Source organism: Ostrea edulis, chromosome 7 (assembly GCF_947568905.1).
Source record: "Ostrea edulis chromosome 7, xbOstEdul1.1, whole genome shotgun sequence".
Lineage (NCBI taxonomy): Eukaryota > Metazoa > Mollusca > Bivalvia > Ostreida > Ostreidae > Ostrea > Ostrea edulis.
This window is the reverse complement of record NC_079170.1, coordinates 42,276,566-42,294,746: the sequence shown is the minus strand read 5'-3', so window position 1 is coordinate 42,294,746 and position 18,181 is coordinate 42,276,566. Positions and strand designations below refer to the sequence as shown.

General features: G+C 34.8%; 1 protein-coding gene across 7 annotated transcripts in view; it reads left to right on the top strand.

Moving 5' to 3' along the window:
• The first annotated feature begins 247 nt into the window (after positions 1 to 247).
• The window catches only part of LOC125653491 (FERM domain-containing protein 4A-like), a 60,569-nt gene continuing 42,635 nt past the window's right edge, over positions 248 to 18,181 (top strand). For 4 of the 7 annotated variants that reach the window (XM_056144460.1, XM_056144448.1, XM_056144459.1 and 1 more), the window contains exon 1: positions 7,884 to 11,270. In XM_056144460.1, the coding sequence (XP_056000435.1) occupies positions 11,031 to 11,270 (240 nt within the window). In that variant the 5' untranslated portion in view covers positions 7,884 to 11,030. Of the gene's footprint in view, positions 937 to 7,883; positions 11,271 to 18,181 lie in introns of those variants that run through there. The other 3 variants (XM_056144458.1, XM_056144452.1, XM_056144455.1) reach the window with 3 other exon arrangements.

The window sequence follows — 18,181 nt, the reverse complement described above, 5'->3', positions numbered from 1 at the left end:
ACTCATTATAAACATGACATGTTGATCTAGTACCAATGCACCGTCCCGTGGTATCTTTTGCATTACAGTGGAGTTAATCATATGTACTTATACTACCTTTACTATTATTACATGTAGAGTTGTTATGTATATGTATATATATATATATATATATATATATATATATATATATATATTTATATTTATATAATATATTTTTTATTTTTTTATTTTTTTCTTCTTCCCTATATGTATTTCTGACTGTTTTGCATTAGGATACACGGTGGTACTTACATATAATACAAATAAGTATTATCATGTTCAAATGTCTCATGTATGATCATTGCTCATACTAATAGTGCATATTTTACTCTTGTTTTTTTTCTTTTTATCGTCATTGCACATTGAAATGTTAACAATCATGTATGCTGTATGCCCGAGAGGGCCCTAATTTGGAAATAAATCATATTCTATTCTATTCTATTCATAGTTTTCACACGTTATTGCATAGTGCAAATCGATATTGTAATTGTAATTGTAAAGATTTTTTATTTATTTTTCTTTTAATTTTGTATATTTCCACGTGAAGATCTATTCTTTTAGTTTTCTTTTTTTTTTCTTTTCTTTTTAAAAAGATGAAATTCCTCCCTTTTACCGAACTAATATCATTTATCTACCAATTGAATAGACATATTCTGTAAACAGTGAAGTATTTTAAAACAGGTTTAACCTTTTTAGGCATGTATTATTCGTTCTGAGCGCTAAACAATTTTTAAAAGGCGCGGATCAATGGAATCGGACAAAGGTAAGATTCAATCGCACTTCCGTTTTGCGCAGCACCGGAAGTGCCCTTTCATTACAAGAATGGCGGACTCCACAGTTTATCAAAATAGAACAAATTTGAATATTCGAAAACAAAGATTTTAAAATGTAAACTGTGTCTCAGATAATGTCATGGTAAGTAAATTAATTCATTTATATTTTCACCTGAAAGTTAAACCTCGGGTAGAAGCAGAATCGGTGGTTGTGGGGTGTTTGTTTATATTCGAAATAGTTTGCGATATTAGCTATGAAGTATGATTCATACTTTACATTGTCTAGTCATGCATATATAATGATAGTCCTTTTCTACGTATCCATAAATCAAGTAACATAATCGATCAAAAAATGAATTTTACAAAATATTCGTAGAAATTGAAACGGTGTAGATAGCAAACCTGGTAAATATTTTCTTGCAGGGAGGACATGAAGTGTGTGTTGGGGGGGGGGGGGGGGGGGGGGGGGGGGGGATGATAAATGAGATTGATATAAATTTTTGATATAGTAAGTAATCCCAATCAGAGCTTGCGAATGTTTAGTAGCTTTATTTATTGATTGGGAAGTTTTAACATTGTTAAGTTGATATATATGATTGTATTTGTGGAACAATCTATACAAACTTATATTTGTTATATACATATCGGAGGAAAATTGTTGTATCCATTATGTAATGTCAGTTTTTGTAATGAACCACTAGCCCAATGACCCCTGACTACCAGATTTCTTTTACGGTAAAATTGTTCTTCAGAATTATAGGGTTTTATGAAGCATTGCCATGCTTAGATAGAAATGTTCTCAAAGAGTAATACTGTATTGTTATTATAGATAACACCATTGTTGAGAAGAATTATTACATACCATTTCACTACAATAAAAAAAATATGTTGAGCTATTTAAATATTTATGGGAACATGATGTGTAAAAGTTCCCTTCAGGTTTTAAGAATGGGTTTGGACTAAAGTGAAATGTTGCATTGAGTTTACTTTAATCAAGCCTCAATGTTAAAGTCTCATCGCAATATGTAGTTGTATTCAGAACCACGGTACACAACATGATTATATGTATAAATGTACTGTAGAGAACAGGCAAGTACAGTGCAATGTATGCACAAATTAATCTGATTCAGATATTGAATCAACTAATCATGATCATAATTGATACAATTTTAAAAAAAAAGATCTTAACGTTACTTTGATGTGTATTTATACTGTGTACATGGTATACGTGTACATGAATGTATAATTGGGAAGAACTGAGGAATGATCCATCATTTATGAACTGTACATTGAGTTGCTCCCCTTTTTATTTGTGACTGAATTTACTTGATCATGGAATGCATGACACGAGTATTATGCTTTATAACCTCTTGTATCCTAACATCAAAATATGACCCGACACAGCGTGTTTAATCAGTAAACTTTGAATGTAAACACATACTCAGGAAATGAGGGTAGGGACTGGCTTATTGATGAGGGAATCCCCATTCAATGGATGTTTGCATTGACACTTTATAAGGGACCCATAAAGTTTTAATATTGGAATTTACCATTGACTTTCTTCTACACGTATTTTATTAATATAATAATAAAGAGATTAACTCCATACAATAAACAATTAAGATACTATGGACTGATATGGTTCAGTCAATGTGTGTATGAAGTACTGCTCAGTGACAATAGCTTTGTATTCAGGTGTGTCAATACTATCTAGTAGAGTGTGTCAACCCTAACTCCGCATTCCGGGCACTTCTTGGTCTGGAAAGTTTATCGCTCTTCTCTGTTTTATTGTGGTGTAGTGGAATTTAAATTGTCACCTTTTTCAACTTTTAAGTGAATTGAAGAGGCGGCGAAGTTATCGATCAACTGTTAGAACCTTTTTTTTTTTTTGAAAGATAACTTGATGTGTTTCTGTACATTGAAAGCTGAGAATATGAATAGGACAAAGAGTTGAATTTTATGTTTGCAAATCACCGCTATTCTAGTCTAGTTAAGTAGGTTTGTTTATTTATTTTTCCGTGTTATCAAATGTGAGGGCTGAAATATCTGGGCATTAATCAAAATGTCAAAGCTTGTATTTGTCTAGCATTTGTTGAATTTAGTCGTATAGGTTCTTAATACTTGTATATAGTCTATACCAGGACAATAGAATAAAAGAACGTGCTTGAGATTGACACCTCATTGTTTGATTTAGGCCCAATCTAATTAAAATCTGAATTCTTAGATCCATGCCTTATACGCAGAATATACGACGTGGATCTAGGAAGTGTGATTTTAATTAGATTAATTTAGGCCAGGCTTGCTATATACTTATCAACATCTTGTTATACAGGATTTTAAAGGCAAATGTAACTTTTCTCATTGTCCTTTTGAATGAGAGATGTTATTGAAGGGTTGACAGTAGAAGTTCATTTCCATGTTTATAGTATTTATGACAGTTCATGTAGGGCATGAACCGTCGTCGCAAGCCACACCTATTGTCTCCGTTTACACTACGTCATATGAGGTAGGGTAGGTACTATGGGACTCAGTAATCGTGGCTATAGCGACGATGGGCAAGACCATAAATGATCAAATATGTGGTTCCTGTTACATGTTTTTCAGAAATAGGGTATTTCAGTAGGATTTTTATTTGTTATTGTTGACAAAGTAGGTTTTAACTCTAGTGGACATTTGATAATAAATGAAAAACATACATGATACTAAATATAGAGTAAATGTCAATCAAATGTACAATAATTAGTTATACTGTCATTAATGTTTTTGTAGTAACCATTGATTGGCAGGTAATCTAATTACAATAATTGTATTCTGACCCTGTGTTTACGAAAAAAAACAGGGTTGGGGGATTAAAAAATAAGGAGGGACAGGATTCAAACTGAAACCATACAATTATGAATTTTATTTAAGATACACCTATAAATGCACATAAAATGCAAATTCTGTGTTGATGAGGCTACCATACATAGTTATTTGGTACATTTAGTTTACAATTGTTTATATAAGACCTGATTATTTAGATAATCAGGACAAGGGAAATTACTGGGTTTTACTTGTTTATACATGGACAGTACGTGTATTGACACTATTGTTTGTACTATATATTTCACCTGGCTGTGTACTGCGGTACTGTCTGTATTAGTAACTTGTGGACAGTCTCGTGTACCGGGTGCAGGTTAGGAACACACGACTTGTGAATATAAAGAATATTTTTCTCTAATTCTGACAAAAAAAATGGATGCAAGTTATGAAACAGAGGTGATCTCGCTAAATACATGTTTAGTTAACAAGATAATTTAGTATCATAATTGAATTTAAATACATAACATGTTTAGGTACCAAGATAATTTATCAAATAAATAGTATCATAATTGATTTTAAATGTACATGTTTAGTTAACATGATCATTTAGTATTGTAATTGATTATAGATACTTGAAACCCTTTCTTGTAAATATCACACCACCCACGTATCAGTCTATGTACAATTTGTTGTAAAGTATACTGCCCTCACAGAATTTGGGAAGTAACACCTATAGCAAGGTTTATCTTATTAATCTGCTTACTTAATAAACCGAAATGTAATAGAAATGTCCTTGTGTACTGTAAGTGTAATGCAAAGTGGAGGACAGATGTATGTCAGATATACAATAAAAAACATATAGCAACCTAGCTTACAGTGAAAGACTTGTAAACTTTATGTTGGATAAATTGACAAGATTTCAGATTGTACTGTGCAGAGTTCAAGGGTCAGGCCTAGCAGTGAAATGGATTTTACGGGTGTTAGACTAGTCAGGTTTAACTGTACATTAACCTGACAGGTTCTGTCTGGACTATGAATAGATCCATTTATTAATGTACAGATATATTAATACCAAATACATATGTGTATACAATTATTAAGATTAAAATGCTCTTAAATTTGTACATCATTGAGCAACCTGTCTGTCAGGAAAAGATGACTTCAGGAAAATCAGAAATATTTCGACGGCATCTAGCAAAAGCAATAACTTGATTGAATTCAAAGGCAGGGATGTTCTTATTAAGTATACTCAGGAAACTACTTCTGAAAAGCAATTGATAGTAAGTTGCCAAAACTCTTGAAGGTCTGTTGGGTCTTTCTGCACACATGTTAATATTATTAACTGGCTAAGGGGCCTTGTGAAGTATTGCGAGCCAATTTGAACTGAATTAGTACAGTGACTCCTGGTGCACTTCAGAATTCCTCGTCTTACGATTTCTTTTTGCCAATCTATTTTTTATAAGAATAAGTCTGAATTTTTATGCTTTGAGGTATGCGTATTGAGTGTATTCAGTAATGCTACTAGCTTTATTACAGAGTAATTGCATGAGAGGAAAAATCACACATAGAATTGCATGCTTTTGTTCTTTGAATAAAAACCATTTGGAGGATTAAGTACAACGATGCAGGTTTTATTGCATGAAATTGGAGTTTGCTCTCTGATGTTTACAAGTTTACTGTTGATTAAGGGCTGTATTATTGTATCCAGGAGGTGTGTAGCTTTATTCTATGGAAGATTTTGATTATGATTTTATTCTATGGGAGATTTTGATTATGGTTTTATTCTATGGAAGATTTTGATTATGATTTTATTCTATGGAAGATTTTGATTATGGTTTTAGATTTTGATTATGGTTTTATTCTATGGGAGATTTTGATTATGATTTTATTCTATGGGAGATTTTGATTAAGGTTTTATTCTATGGGAGATTTGATTAAGGTTTTATTCTATGGGAGATCTTGATTATGGTTTTAGATTTTGATTATGGTTTTATTCTATGGGAGATTTTGATTATGGTTTTATTCTATGGGAGATTTTGATTATAGTTTGAGATTTTGATTATGGTTTTATTCTATGGGAGATCTTGATTATGGTTTTATTCTATGGAAGATTTTGATTATGGTTTTATTCTATGGGAGATTTTGATTATGGTTTTAGATTTTGATTATGGTTTTATTCTATGGGAGAGTTTGATTATGGTTTTATTCTATGGGAGATTTTGATTATAGTTTGAGATTTTGATTATGGTTTTATTCAATGGAAGATTTTGATTATGGTTTTAGATTTTGATTATGGTTTTATTCTGTGGGAGATTTTGATTATGGTTTTATTCTATGGAAGATTTTGATTATGGTTTTATTCTATGGAAGATTTTGATTAAGGGTCACAGTATTGTATTCAGGGTTGTATGGTTTTATTCTATGGAATACTTTGATTAAGGGCTGCGATGTTGAATTCAGGGTTAGTGGTTTTATTCTATGATCATAGACGATTTTGATAAAGGACTGCACTATACACATCTTGAATACAATATGTATTCAAGATGTGTATAGTTTTATTCTCTGGAAGATTTTGATTGAGGGCTGCTATATTTTATTGAGGGGTTGTAATCGTTCTATTGTATGATCAGAGAATATTTTTATTAAGGAGGGCTGCAATATTGTATTCAACTTCAAGACGTGTGTAGTTTTATTCTATGGAAGATTTTGATTATCATTTTATTAAATGGAGAAAGTTATTAAAAGTATGCAAGTTTTATAATCCATGCTATAGGTAGTTTTTTATGCCCCGAGATCGAAGATCTGGGGGCATATTGTTTTTGTCCTGTCTGTAATTCTGTCATTCTGTCTGAAACATTAACCTTGCTAATACCTTTTAAACAGTAAGTGATAGAGCTTTGATATTTCACATGAGTATTCGTTGTGACAAGACTTTTCCGTGGATACCAACAGTTTTGACCCTGTGACCTTGGAGTTTGACGTACTTTTAGAAAATTTTAACCTTGCTAATAACTTTTGAACAGTAAGAGCTAGAGCTTTGATATTTCACATGAGTATTCCTTGTGACAAGACCTTTCCGTTGATACTAAACCTTTTGACCTTGACATTTGACTTACTTTTAAAAATGACATTGGTCATAACTTCTAAATGGTAAATATTAGAGCTTTCATATTGTACATGAGCATTTCTTGTGACAGGATCTTTCTACTAGCTGGTACCAAAATATGTGTCCTTGTGACCTTGGCCATCTTTGGAATTGTCCATTATCGGGGGCATTTGTGTTTCACAAACACATCTTGTTTAATATTTGATAATAATACAATAATACTGTGATCCGGTGTGTGGAAATGAACAAGAGATGGATTTGATGGTGGTGGGGGTTGGGAATTTGATAAAGCTATCGGGATATCTAGACTCGGTAATGAAACACAAGATGTAAATGTAATCTGGGTATTTCACTGAATGGGATTTAAGTAAAGCTGTAGAATAGATTAAAACTTCTGATGATGATTATGGTGATTGACAGTACAAATCTCACTGATGCAACTGTCAGATTCAGTTGAGGTGAGGTTGCTCGAGGAGGAATTGTTTGTCAGGGAGAGAAATGAGAAGAGAGAGAGAGAGAGAGAGAGAGAGAGAGAGAGAGAGAGAGAGAGAGAGAGAGAGAGAGGGAGAGAGGAAAGGGCCACTGTAACATTAGGTGCAGCTCACCATTGCCCTTCAGTAATTCACGGTGATAGCTGTTCTGCAGGGATTCATGCATAGGTGATATTGTATGGTTTGCAACTTTTCTTCATCAAAATCCTGCTGAGTTATTGTGTTTTTTTGTGTGACTCCCATCATTGTTTTTATCTTACAAGTGCAAGATTGGATGGAGTTCAGAGTTGGTGTATTGTAATTTTGTTTTATGGGATCAGTGTGTAGTGGTGTTTGAAGGGCGTTTGTATTGTTATTGGAGGACTCCAGAGGACAGAGGATATTTGCATGAGAATTCTCCAAAGATCTCCGATGTTGGACAGAAGAAAAAAAGCACATTGTTAAAATGTACATGTAATCCATTGATTCATTGACTATTTAAAAAAAAATCCTGTGCATTTTCAATTGCGGCAATTGAAGAATTTTAAACTATTGATGAAAGAATGTCGTACCTACCTTTGCTGCTGTTTTTTACCTGTCAACCACAGGAATTTAAACTGTGGGAAAAAAAGTGAAGAAGAAATGGGATTTTCCTGTGTATGGCTATCTCTTCCTGATATCGAAAATTAAACGTGATTCATAATTTAAAGTTTTCTGATCAGCAGTGACAATGGCCAGGGTAAATATGAAATGAATGGTGTCTGGGATTTAAGAGAGCTTCGGGATTGTTCCGTTTCCAATCACAGACAAAGTCATTATCTAATCTATTATGTGATATGTTTGTATGAATGAAATATAGAACAGGGAGAGGGTTGGACAGTTCTCAGCAGGAAATATCCTGGTTTCTATATTTATATATGTACCTGTGTTCTATTGGCAGCATGGAGCTGTTGCATGATCCAGAATTCCCAAATATTTGTAGACACAAGTTACCTATTGACAGAAAAGGAATTTAATACTTTAATAGCTTGGATTCCAGGTACAAGTTGATTGTCTCACTAGATTTATAATTTGTTGTAATAGCCAGTTTAGCCAGCACTGAACAGTGAAACAGATGAGCAGGGTTGGAGGAATAAGGCTATTTCATGAACAGAGAGGAAAAAGCCATGTGGAGTTTGATTTCCAGCTTTATTGTGTTGCAAGTGTAAACAAATATTATACAGAGGCTCTGTTCGAAAATCTGACCAAAGTGCCTCATAGTGATGAAAGATTGATGCCTGTATAGTCATGTAAAATTGTGGTAAAATTTGTGCACTGTGTGAAAGGGATTAGATTTCTATCTAGAAAAGGTGTGTATTGATTTCATACAATATCAGAATTATTGAACGAAATCCGTCCATGCTTTTGAATCTCGGATTTAACATACTTTCTACAAATTGTGTGTGTGTTCTTTTAATGATTTACATGGGAGCGAACATTTTTATCTGAAGAATTGATTGTTAAAGAGTGAGTTTTCCTTGTGGGCTAAAAAAAGAAAAGTCTGATTACAGCAGTGTTTATTTAATCGTTTATGTCAACAAGCAGGGAAGGTACAATTAACAGCGAAGTCTCCTGAAGATATCCCATGAGAAAAGTGTAGTTCATTGACACTGAAGAAATAAAAAATGCTTGAAAGTTGCGTGGCACTGCCATCTTTACCGAACGCCTCATCGGAAGTCCGACACTGATGGGTGATCAACCTAATTGAATTTTCAAACCTTTTGTTTTCGTTGTGGTACCAAAAATAAGAAATATTTAGTACACAGTGACGGTGCCCTCTAAGTAGATCCCGACACTCATTAGTTGTCATATCCCAGAAAATGAATGACAGTTTATGAGGATCAAAGTAGGTGCTGATGGTGCATGTTCTTGTATTGTTCTGTAAATAACTGAACATGCTGGGTTGTTAGAAAGGCAGCCCTGTTAAGTGTTGGACTCTCATCTGATGGTGAATTGCTGATGTAGGAGATAGAACAGTAGACATACTGTGTGTGTGATATAGACTGGTACATACATACTGTGTGTGTGATATAGACTGGTATATACATACTGTGTGTGTGATATAGACCAGTATATACATACTGTGTGTGTGATATAGACCGGTATATACATACTGTGTGGAGATATAGACTGGTATATACATACTGTGTGGAGACATTATAACCAGTACATGGAGACTGTACATTTATATATATATATCGGATAAGGAAGCAAGGGATGCGTTATATTGATTTTATTTAACTGCCTACGTACCATTAGATGAAAAAACAGTTTATTATACGATTCAGTGAAGTGGTGAAGTGATGCGTTGTCAAGGGTTGTAATCTACCTGAAACTGCATTCTGTGTGAAAAGAAGGAAGGCCATTTTCTGGAAAAGCCACTTAAGAAGGGAAGAGTCCTCATCAGAGGGGCTGATATTGAGGAAGGTTGTCAGCATTGGATGTCTCCTACTCATTGAACAGAAGTAGAGATCTAGAAGTCATTGTTATATGTGGCCATCTGATTTATTGTGCAATGTTTTACGTATATTCCATTTCGAAATCAGTTTGTTGCATGTGAACTTTTCCTACAGTTTCACTGTTATCAAAAAAAAAAATCTAATTTCACAGTTTGGCCTTTGTGATTTTGAGGAAGTGGCTTGAAAAGAATTAAAAGGCACTTCGGGAAAAAATATTTTTTGGAAAAACACGAGAAATTATTTTTTAAAAAAATTGCTGAGTTTGATATTGCAGACAATGCCTACAGGTAAAGGAGAGAGTCAGCTGTTTTAAAGAGTGACGAAAACAGCAGGACAGAGAACTCCAGCCTATAATGTTCATCTACTGTGTATAATTGTTTTATATCTTGGAAAATAATTAAGCAGCTGATGTATGCTGATGTGTTATAGACAGTTGGAGGGAAAAGAAATTTAATTAGGCATGTTAGGCAGGTATAGAGAAACAAATGACTTGATGGGCTGCTAGATGAGCTATTGTTCTCCCAGAGGATTAACTGTTGCCTTAGCATTTGATCTGACCTTGTGGAGTTAAAAACTTCTTGGATAGATTATCTACAGATTATCCTGGTGTGACATACCCTCATTAAAAAAAAGAACTGGGAGCCTTATTTAACTTTGGATGGATTGTGTTGTTGGCTTTGTGACAGCTTTAATTGACCGTTTGAATTATTGGTTATTGGTAATTTTACCTGTCCCTTGTCTCGTGTGTAAAGCCTCTGTCCTGTCCTATTATTCTTCACTCTGATAATTGACTTATACATGTTCATTTGGAATGTTACACCATTGATTAGTTGTGACAGAGGCAGCCCAGGACTTCAGGAGAAAAAAAAAGAAGATATATACATCCAGTGAATTCCGTATTGTCGCCTCAGAAATAGATTATTGATAAGCAGAAGAGGAGTACCTTCTGCTGTGTATCTGCTGGTATGTGGTGACACTTGCATAGTACATGAAGGAAGTTGGTCAGATATGATTTTCTGTTGGCTGCGGTAGTTTTTTCCTGGATTTTCTAATGACCACTTAAATAAATTAGCTGAGCACTTGTGGTGGTTTATGACGTGATAAAAATCAGAAGTGTTTCTAACATTGCAACACCCAAACAAGTCTGTATTAATGCATAACTGAGAGGGCAGCAATCGCATCGTGTTTACATAATGTATAATTGTGTTGGATTTTTTCTTTTGTGAAACCATTGAGAAATGTCCTTAGGCATTTGAGTTGGTGGTTTGGTTATTGAGTGGAAGTGCACAATGAATGCATCTATAGCTGAAAGCATGTCTGTTTAGGATGATATACATGTAAATATAAAGTGAAAAAAAAAATGTCAACCAAGTCAAGAAAAAAGGTGGGATTTGCGGAGGATGTGAAAACAGAAGAACGTGAATCCAGGAGTCGGGCACGACCAAAATTTCGGGAGCGGAGGTCAAAGTCCCAGGATGTAAAGTCTAATAGAAGCTCATCACTTTCCAAAAAACGGGACCACAGTTTGATTTCCTTAGTTCGGACAGGTTCTAGAGCTTCCGTTCGTAGCCTGGTCAAACTGTTTGAGAATGTTGGAGGGGTGAGTAATTTTAATGCTCTATTGTGAAGACGCTAGGTGAGGCTGTATAATTTATAGATTTATGTTGTATGCTGTCTGCTGGTAAATTATGTGCAGGAACTATAAAGCTGTTATATTTATGGATCTTTAAAAGTTTGCATATTTACAACAATGTTAGCTGTACTCGCAGTGCATTTGATGTTTAGGTGTATTGATTTCGTACCCTGCACTTAAAAGCTAAACAGAAATTATAGATAAAATTCATTCACCGTAAGTCGTTTACAAAGTAATGAAAATATTGATAAAAGTATCAAGATTCTGAAGTTAGCTATGCTCATTAAGTTGAATTTTCATCTACCCCAGCGCAATGAAACAATGCCCATGACTTGATCAGGAGGATGATTTTAGACTTTGCTAAGTGTTTCCTGTGAACGGGAATCTCAGGGACCCTAGAACACAAGTCGCAGTAGTCTGCTGATGAGGTTTATGGCCTTAAGGTGTAAAGCTTATTAATCATATTTGGTTAAGATGACTGGTTTTCCAATCTCCCTAGATAGATGTGAATTAGGGGTTCTGTTTAATTAGGTATCTCATCTCTTATTGATAAAGGAAGACTTAGGTCTTAAGCAGATTGTACATTTATACAGGTTCTGTTAGGTCTCCTGTATGTGATAAAATAAGTATACATATATGTTTTGGCTCTTAGAATCTTCATTTATAATTTATAATTCAGTTGCCATTATTTTTTTTATCAAAAGTGTGGATGGTCATGTCATACCATTGTACAATTGCATGTACAGTAAAACATCTGTATCTCGAATATGGTTTATCTCGAATACCCCGCTTGAGTCGAAGTCGACCGCCGGTCCTGGCCGTTTTCCCTATATAAATGATTAAAAAAAAATTCTGATATTTCGAACACGGTAATCTCAAATACTCCGCTTATGTCGAAGTATTTTCAAGGTCCCATACCAGAGTTCTTGAAAAGTGTAGGTAATGTCGGATTATCCGATAAAAGTAGTAAATGTCCGACACAAGTTACTTAATTATCGGCCCTGATGGCCGATAAAAGATCGAGATCGAAGTCCGTTTTTTACCGGGAAAAATGGCGGCCATGTGGCCCATAAATTTTCAAACTGATGCTAAATCCGGCAAGACATTGAAACATAAACGTGAGGAATCTGTTGTGAGAACTACGAGGAGAAAAGAAACCGGGAATCTGGGAGACAATGGCTTTTGTTTGATGCGGTTTTACCTATTGCTAGGTGACACCATCTGCTCAAAGTCGCAAGACCAACTACACCCGGGCCAAAGTGAGAGAGAGTAATTTAAACGATTGCAGAAGAAGATGAGAAAGAAGTTGAGAGGAATAGACAGGATAGAGAGAAAAGAGGAGGGTGAGAGAGAAGTAGAGGGTGAGAGAGAAGTGGAGGATGGGACAGAAGTGGAGGATGAGAGAGAAGTGGAGGATGGGACAGAAGTGGAGGATGAGAGAGAAGTGGAGGATGAGAGAGAAGTGGAGGATGAGAGAGAAGTGGAGTACAAAAGTGACTCGGTGAATTGAGGAAGATTCAGAGTGTGAGGAAGATGTGAAAGGGTATGAAAGGAGAATTTATGAACGTATAGCTGAGATGGAGATTGAATACAATAACACATGTAGTTGATTATAAATAAAATTTATAAAAACCTCAAAAGCAATGCATTTTTTTCTGGACTGACAAAATTTTGTTTGGGCTGACACTATTTCTAACAGTATCGGACCAAATGTCTGACACTTCAAAAGAAATTTCAAGAACTCTGCCATACCCTAAATTCACCTGGTTTATTTCGAAGTGCAGTCAATTTTCCGCTCTGCTTACCATACCTGGCGTCGTTAAGTCACACATTCACACCCGCGGCTACATCAATTATCATTAATTACCGCTAATCCATGCTCGCCTTTTCCAAATAGACCCAGGTCGCAATAAATGGTCAACAGCTTGGGTGATTAGTGAAGCCTTTCAACATTACGGCTAAAATTCACCGCCAATTATGAACTAACACACCCGATTCCAGGGATGGTGTTTTGAATGACACACGCTCTATCATTAACATGTGGGTTAGATACACGCACAAAATCGTCGAAGTACGCTTGAAGGTAATGCTCTTAATAACGATAATGCATTTGATAATACATGCTTCATCATTAAAACTAGTACAGAGAAAACACGAAAATTTCTTTAATAAACATTTAAAAGTGTCTTTTGTTTTAAATCCGTCTTTTTTGTTTCTTATGTGATAGGTTCTTTCATTACAAGGCAATAACTACATCCCAGTCTAGCCTGGACATCAGTAAACTTAAAGTAAGCACACAGGCACGACCATCTAAATTTTGAAACACATTGTGAATTCAATTGGATGTTTATATATATTTAAAAACGAAATGTTTGTCTTTGAAATTCCACAATATTAATTTATCAACTTGTATTAAACTATAAGAAACGGCAACGGGGTTTTTGTTTAATGCAAATCCCATACTATGCATCAAATATCCTCCTTCAAAAAAAAATATCCAAGGTCGATTTTGGATATCTTGAACCCCCCGGATATCTCGAAGTTTTTTCGATGTCCCTCGGACTTCGAGATAGAGATATTTTACTGTACATTGAAAGCTGCATAATTGGACTCCTGTGTAATACACTTCACTGGACATTGTGATCCTTAGTTTCATTGTTTTTATATGACTGTTTTAATATTCCAACACACTGCATGTATTCTGACAGAAATCGGTCTCCCAGTCCCTGTCGGATTAGACAGTTTTCACTATAAAAGCAGCTGGTATCTCATTTATTTTTGATGGAATTGAATAAAATTTGATTATATTACTGGATGTACAGTAAGTTCCTGATTGTTGGTTATGTCTTCTGTATAATACATGAGACATTTTGTGGATGGAACTTAACTTGTCATATAATGGGGGCCTTGTATCTGTATTAGACATGATCATATTGTATTGCGATTTCATCAGGGAAGTGGTGTACAGATGAACAACACCCTGTAGGCGTGTCTTAGACCTTCAATGTCGTGCATTATTGTGAGGACTCTTGATTGTTTATCTGTCGGTGAAAGGTTGCTGAGTACTCTCGTAGGTGTCAGGAATTGTTCGTCTTCGCTAGTCAAGGTCTTCAATTTGCCTCTCTCCTGTTCTTTATAGAGAAGAGAAGTTTATGGTAACCCTTGGCTAGTGAAGAGGGTTGAAGAGTGGAGGAGTGTATCGTAACTCTTGGCTATATAACAAAAAGCGGAGAAAAACGGGAGTGTATTGTAACTCTTGGCTAGCAATGAAGGAATTCTGTGAAGAACACAGACAGGGTACATATCATTTCCTCTCAGTAAATTCCTATTCCGTTAAGCATACACAGGACTGTATTAAGTCAGTCTGATAGTTATGTAACTTTTGAAGAATACCAGGATTAAACTGATTTAACTGAGTAGTGTACACAGAAGACTGGTTCATTCATTGACTGAGCTTTTAATTGCCATGTTAGGAAGAAAGACTTGGTTTAGAGAGGAATTTGCTCACCTGACTGATGGTAAATAGACAAACCTCAATGTTGACAAATCCACCCCTTTCTGTTGTTGGGTCTGTTAATAAATACCATGTATTTGATACCCCAAAAAAGTCTGTTTCCCTTTACACATTTTTATATGTGTTGCAGAGGAAATTTCATGACATTTAATAGATTTGGTATTCAGGTTATTAGTCTAAGTCATGACTAGGTTTTTAATAGAGGGGGTGGGGTGTGTGTGTGTTGCACACAGATTTTGTCTGGATATTTCAGTACACCCTTTGATCTTTGGTCTCAGGATGTGCTGGAATGTGCTTGACACCTTAAATGACAGTGCATATCTTTTCAATTTGATCGCCCTCAGACTCCAGAAAGGGAAAATAATGGATGGAGAGTGAAAATAAATTTCTCCAGATGGAGAGGAGGAAAATCTACGTAAAAACACATTAAAAGTGGTCTGTTCAAGGTCATGTCACCAAGGTCAAGGTTATGTAGCTATGGGTGAAATTAATTTTGCCATTGAGAAATTACTCTTGCATGTAATGGAATGAGATGGGAAGGCCCTATGGCACTCATTGTGGTGTGTTTAGAAGATGGTGGCTAATTAATGGAGCCTCTTAATTTACCTTGGCTCCAGAGCCATAAACTTGGTATCCAGATGTTGGTAGTAAACACAGGTGTCCATGTTATTGAATGAAGACCAGCACAGCTTGGTATGATTGTGTCTGGTTATAGTGGTTCAGCAGCCTTAATTAAATCAGGGGAGCCTCCTTAATCTATCAGGAAGGGGTCTGAGTGTAATTACTTCTAATGAAAACAAGCACCTGACTGGAAGGATGGTGCTCTTTTGCAGTTCTATTGGTCAATTGGGCAAGAGTGTAATGTCACTGCAGCAATGATTTTGTAGAAGTTGAGGGATTTCATTAAAAAAAACATTGCCATTACTCTTTCTTCTTTTGGGAATTAATTGCTGTTTCAGTAGATGAAATGTATTTCCTATTTTGCCTGACATTAATTTCAGCAAGGTGGGATAAAGTAGTAATATTTACAACAGTATTGAGTTCAAAATAAATGCTTTCCTTGACACTAAAAAATCTATTTTGGTTTATCCACATTGAAAACTACATATTTACACAGTTGGTAATTGTTTGAATAAAGATTTTTTGCCAAATATGAAATTAATTAAATAGCCTTGGGCTAAGTTTTACCATTAATTGCAAATACAATTTAGCTAATTGTTTGTAGAGTTCTTAAGTCTATGACGTCTATCCACTAAAAATGATAAATTGAAACCAACTGCTGAAGAGCGCACCACAGCAATTAACCCATTGGAGGGAAGTGGTCACTTGCTCATTTAAGAAACCTGAGAATCTATAGAGGCAGTTGTATTGCATGAACCATATTGATCAGAGATAATTGGTTATATAGGGTTTAGGAAGATTGCCACTCTTGTCAGAGTATAGTTAGCAGGGACTGGTAAATCACACAATTAATTGTCATTGATCTCAATGATGGGGATCAGGGCAGCTGGAAACTGGGTAATCTTAGGACCTGAGACAGGGCTCGAAATTAACATATGCCCGTCAGTCTGTGACTGGTTAAAAGTCTGGCGGACTGACTGACATTTGTTTTAGTCAGTCTGATGGGACTGGTTAATTTTCTAAATCATCATTTTGGAAATTATACTTATGAAATTTTATACACACATTTGGCATATATGCTTCGATCTGTAGATATCAGACGAATCTGATTCGTAAATATAATCTCACATATGTATTTAAGTGTTACAATATTGTCTGTGACATATTGAGTTAAATTTCATTAACGAAATATATTTAATTATTTCTGGAACACTCTGTTGGACTGGTAAATTTTTCTGTGGACTGGTTGAAATTATACCCCATCAGTCCGGCTGGACTGGTGACACAAAAAGTTAGCTTCAAGCCCTGTGAGATCAGGGCAGCTGGGAACTGAGTAATCTTAGGACCTTGGGGGTTGTTCACTAATTTTTGCTGGTTCTATGGTTTTTTTGTTTTTGTTTTAATTTTCTGAGAAAACTGCCTCTTCCTGTACATCATACATTTGATCAGGAAAAACTGAATTCTACATCAAATCATCTTTTGTCAAAAAATTTCCATGAAAATGCCATGCTTGTCTTCTTCCTGTTTCAAAAAGACTCGTTAGCATAATAGTATCAACTTTTCAGATGTACTGCACTTGAGTGAAAAATTGTGTCATTAAACATACTTGTAATCTACTTATAACACAGAGACAATAGTGACTTTGTTTCTGGGAGTGTAGAAAACGGAAGTCCATCTCTCCAAGACAACTTCTGTTTCAAGTGAGGGGGTAGTTCCCGGGGATTATCACTTAAGTTGATGAGACACCAACCTTTGGACTCGCTTTATAAATGAACTTCACATACACTATATTCATTGTAATGGTATTCAGAGCACTTACTTAGAACAAATATTTAACACTTCCTAATTGACCAGAATGTGCCGTAAATCACTTTGAAATGGTCAGGGTATGTAGTGTTAACCCTTTCTGTCTGCCATATCCGTCAGTTAGTTTTCTGGACTTCTTTTCTGTGCTTGTAGAGAATGAACTATCATTTATTAGATATCATTTCACAGGTCAAATTTGAGTTTCAAGTCGATTAATTGAACTATTTTTACAAACGTTATGATTGCCCTAAGACTTGAATAATATTTAATTGTTATTAAATTACAGTTTTCAAAACTTTTTGTGCCATGCTTGTTTCTAGATAATGAGCAGAGTTTTGGTATAGCTCTCTATATAGATGATTTACAGATCCAATTCGAACTGCTTGCCAAGTGAATGACCTATTTCCACCAATGGTATTGCATTGAAAATCTTTTAATTATCTGTCTGTTAGATTTTAAGCAGAGTTTTAGTGGGTACTTTTATGACAATGACTTGCAGATCATGTTTCATTTTCTTTAGTAATTGTAGTGTCTTAATTGTTCATAATTAGGCCTGCCTTGCACTTCCTTGTCCTAAAAACTAAAGTAATTCACTTCTCTTCACGAAAGCACCAATCTGATGTTTTTTTTGTTTTTGTTTTGTTTGCTCCTAATGTAATTGTCACATCCTTGGAGTTTCAAATATTTCAAACATGAATGTCAACGGGGGCATTTGTGCCCTATTGACATTCACAAAATTACTATGTTGCTAAAATCAGGTTTTTGAGAATAATTGAATTTGTGTCGTGTGTATATATATATATATATATATATATATATATATATATATATATATATATATACACGACACAAATTCAATTATTATATATATATATATATATATATATATATATATATATATATATAAATATAAATTATATATATATATATATAGTTA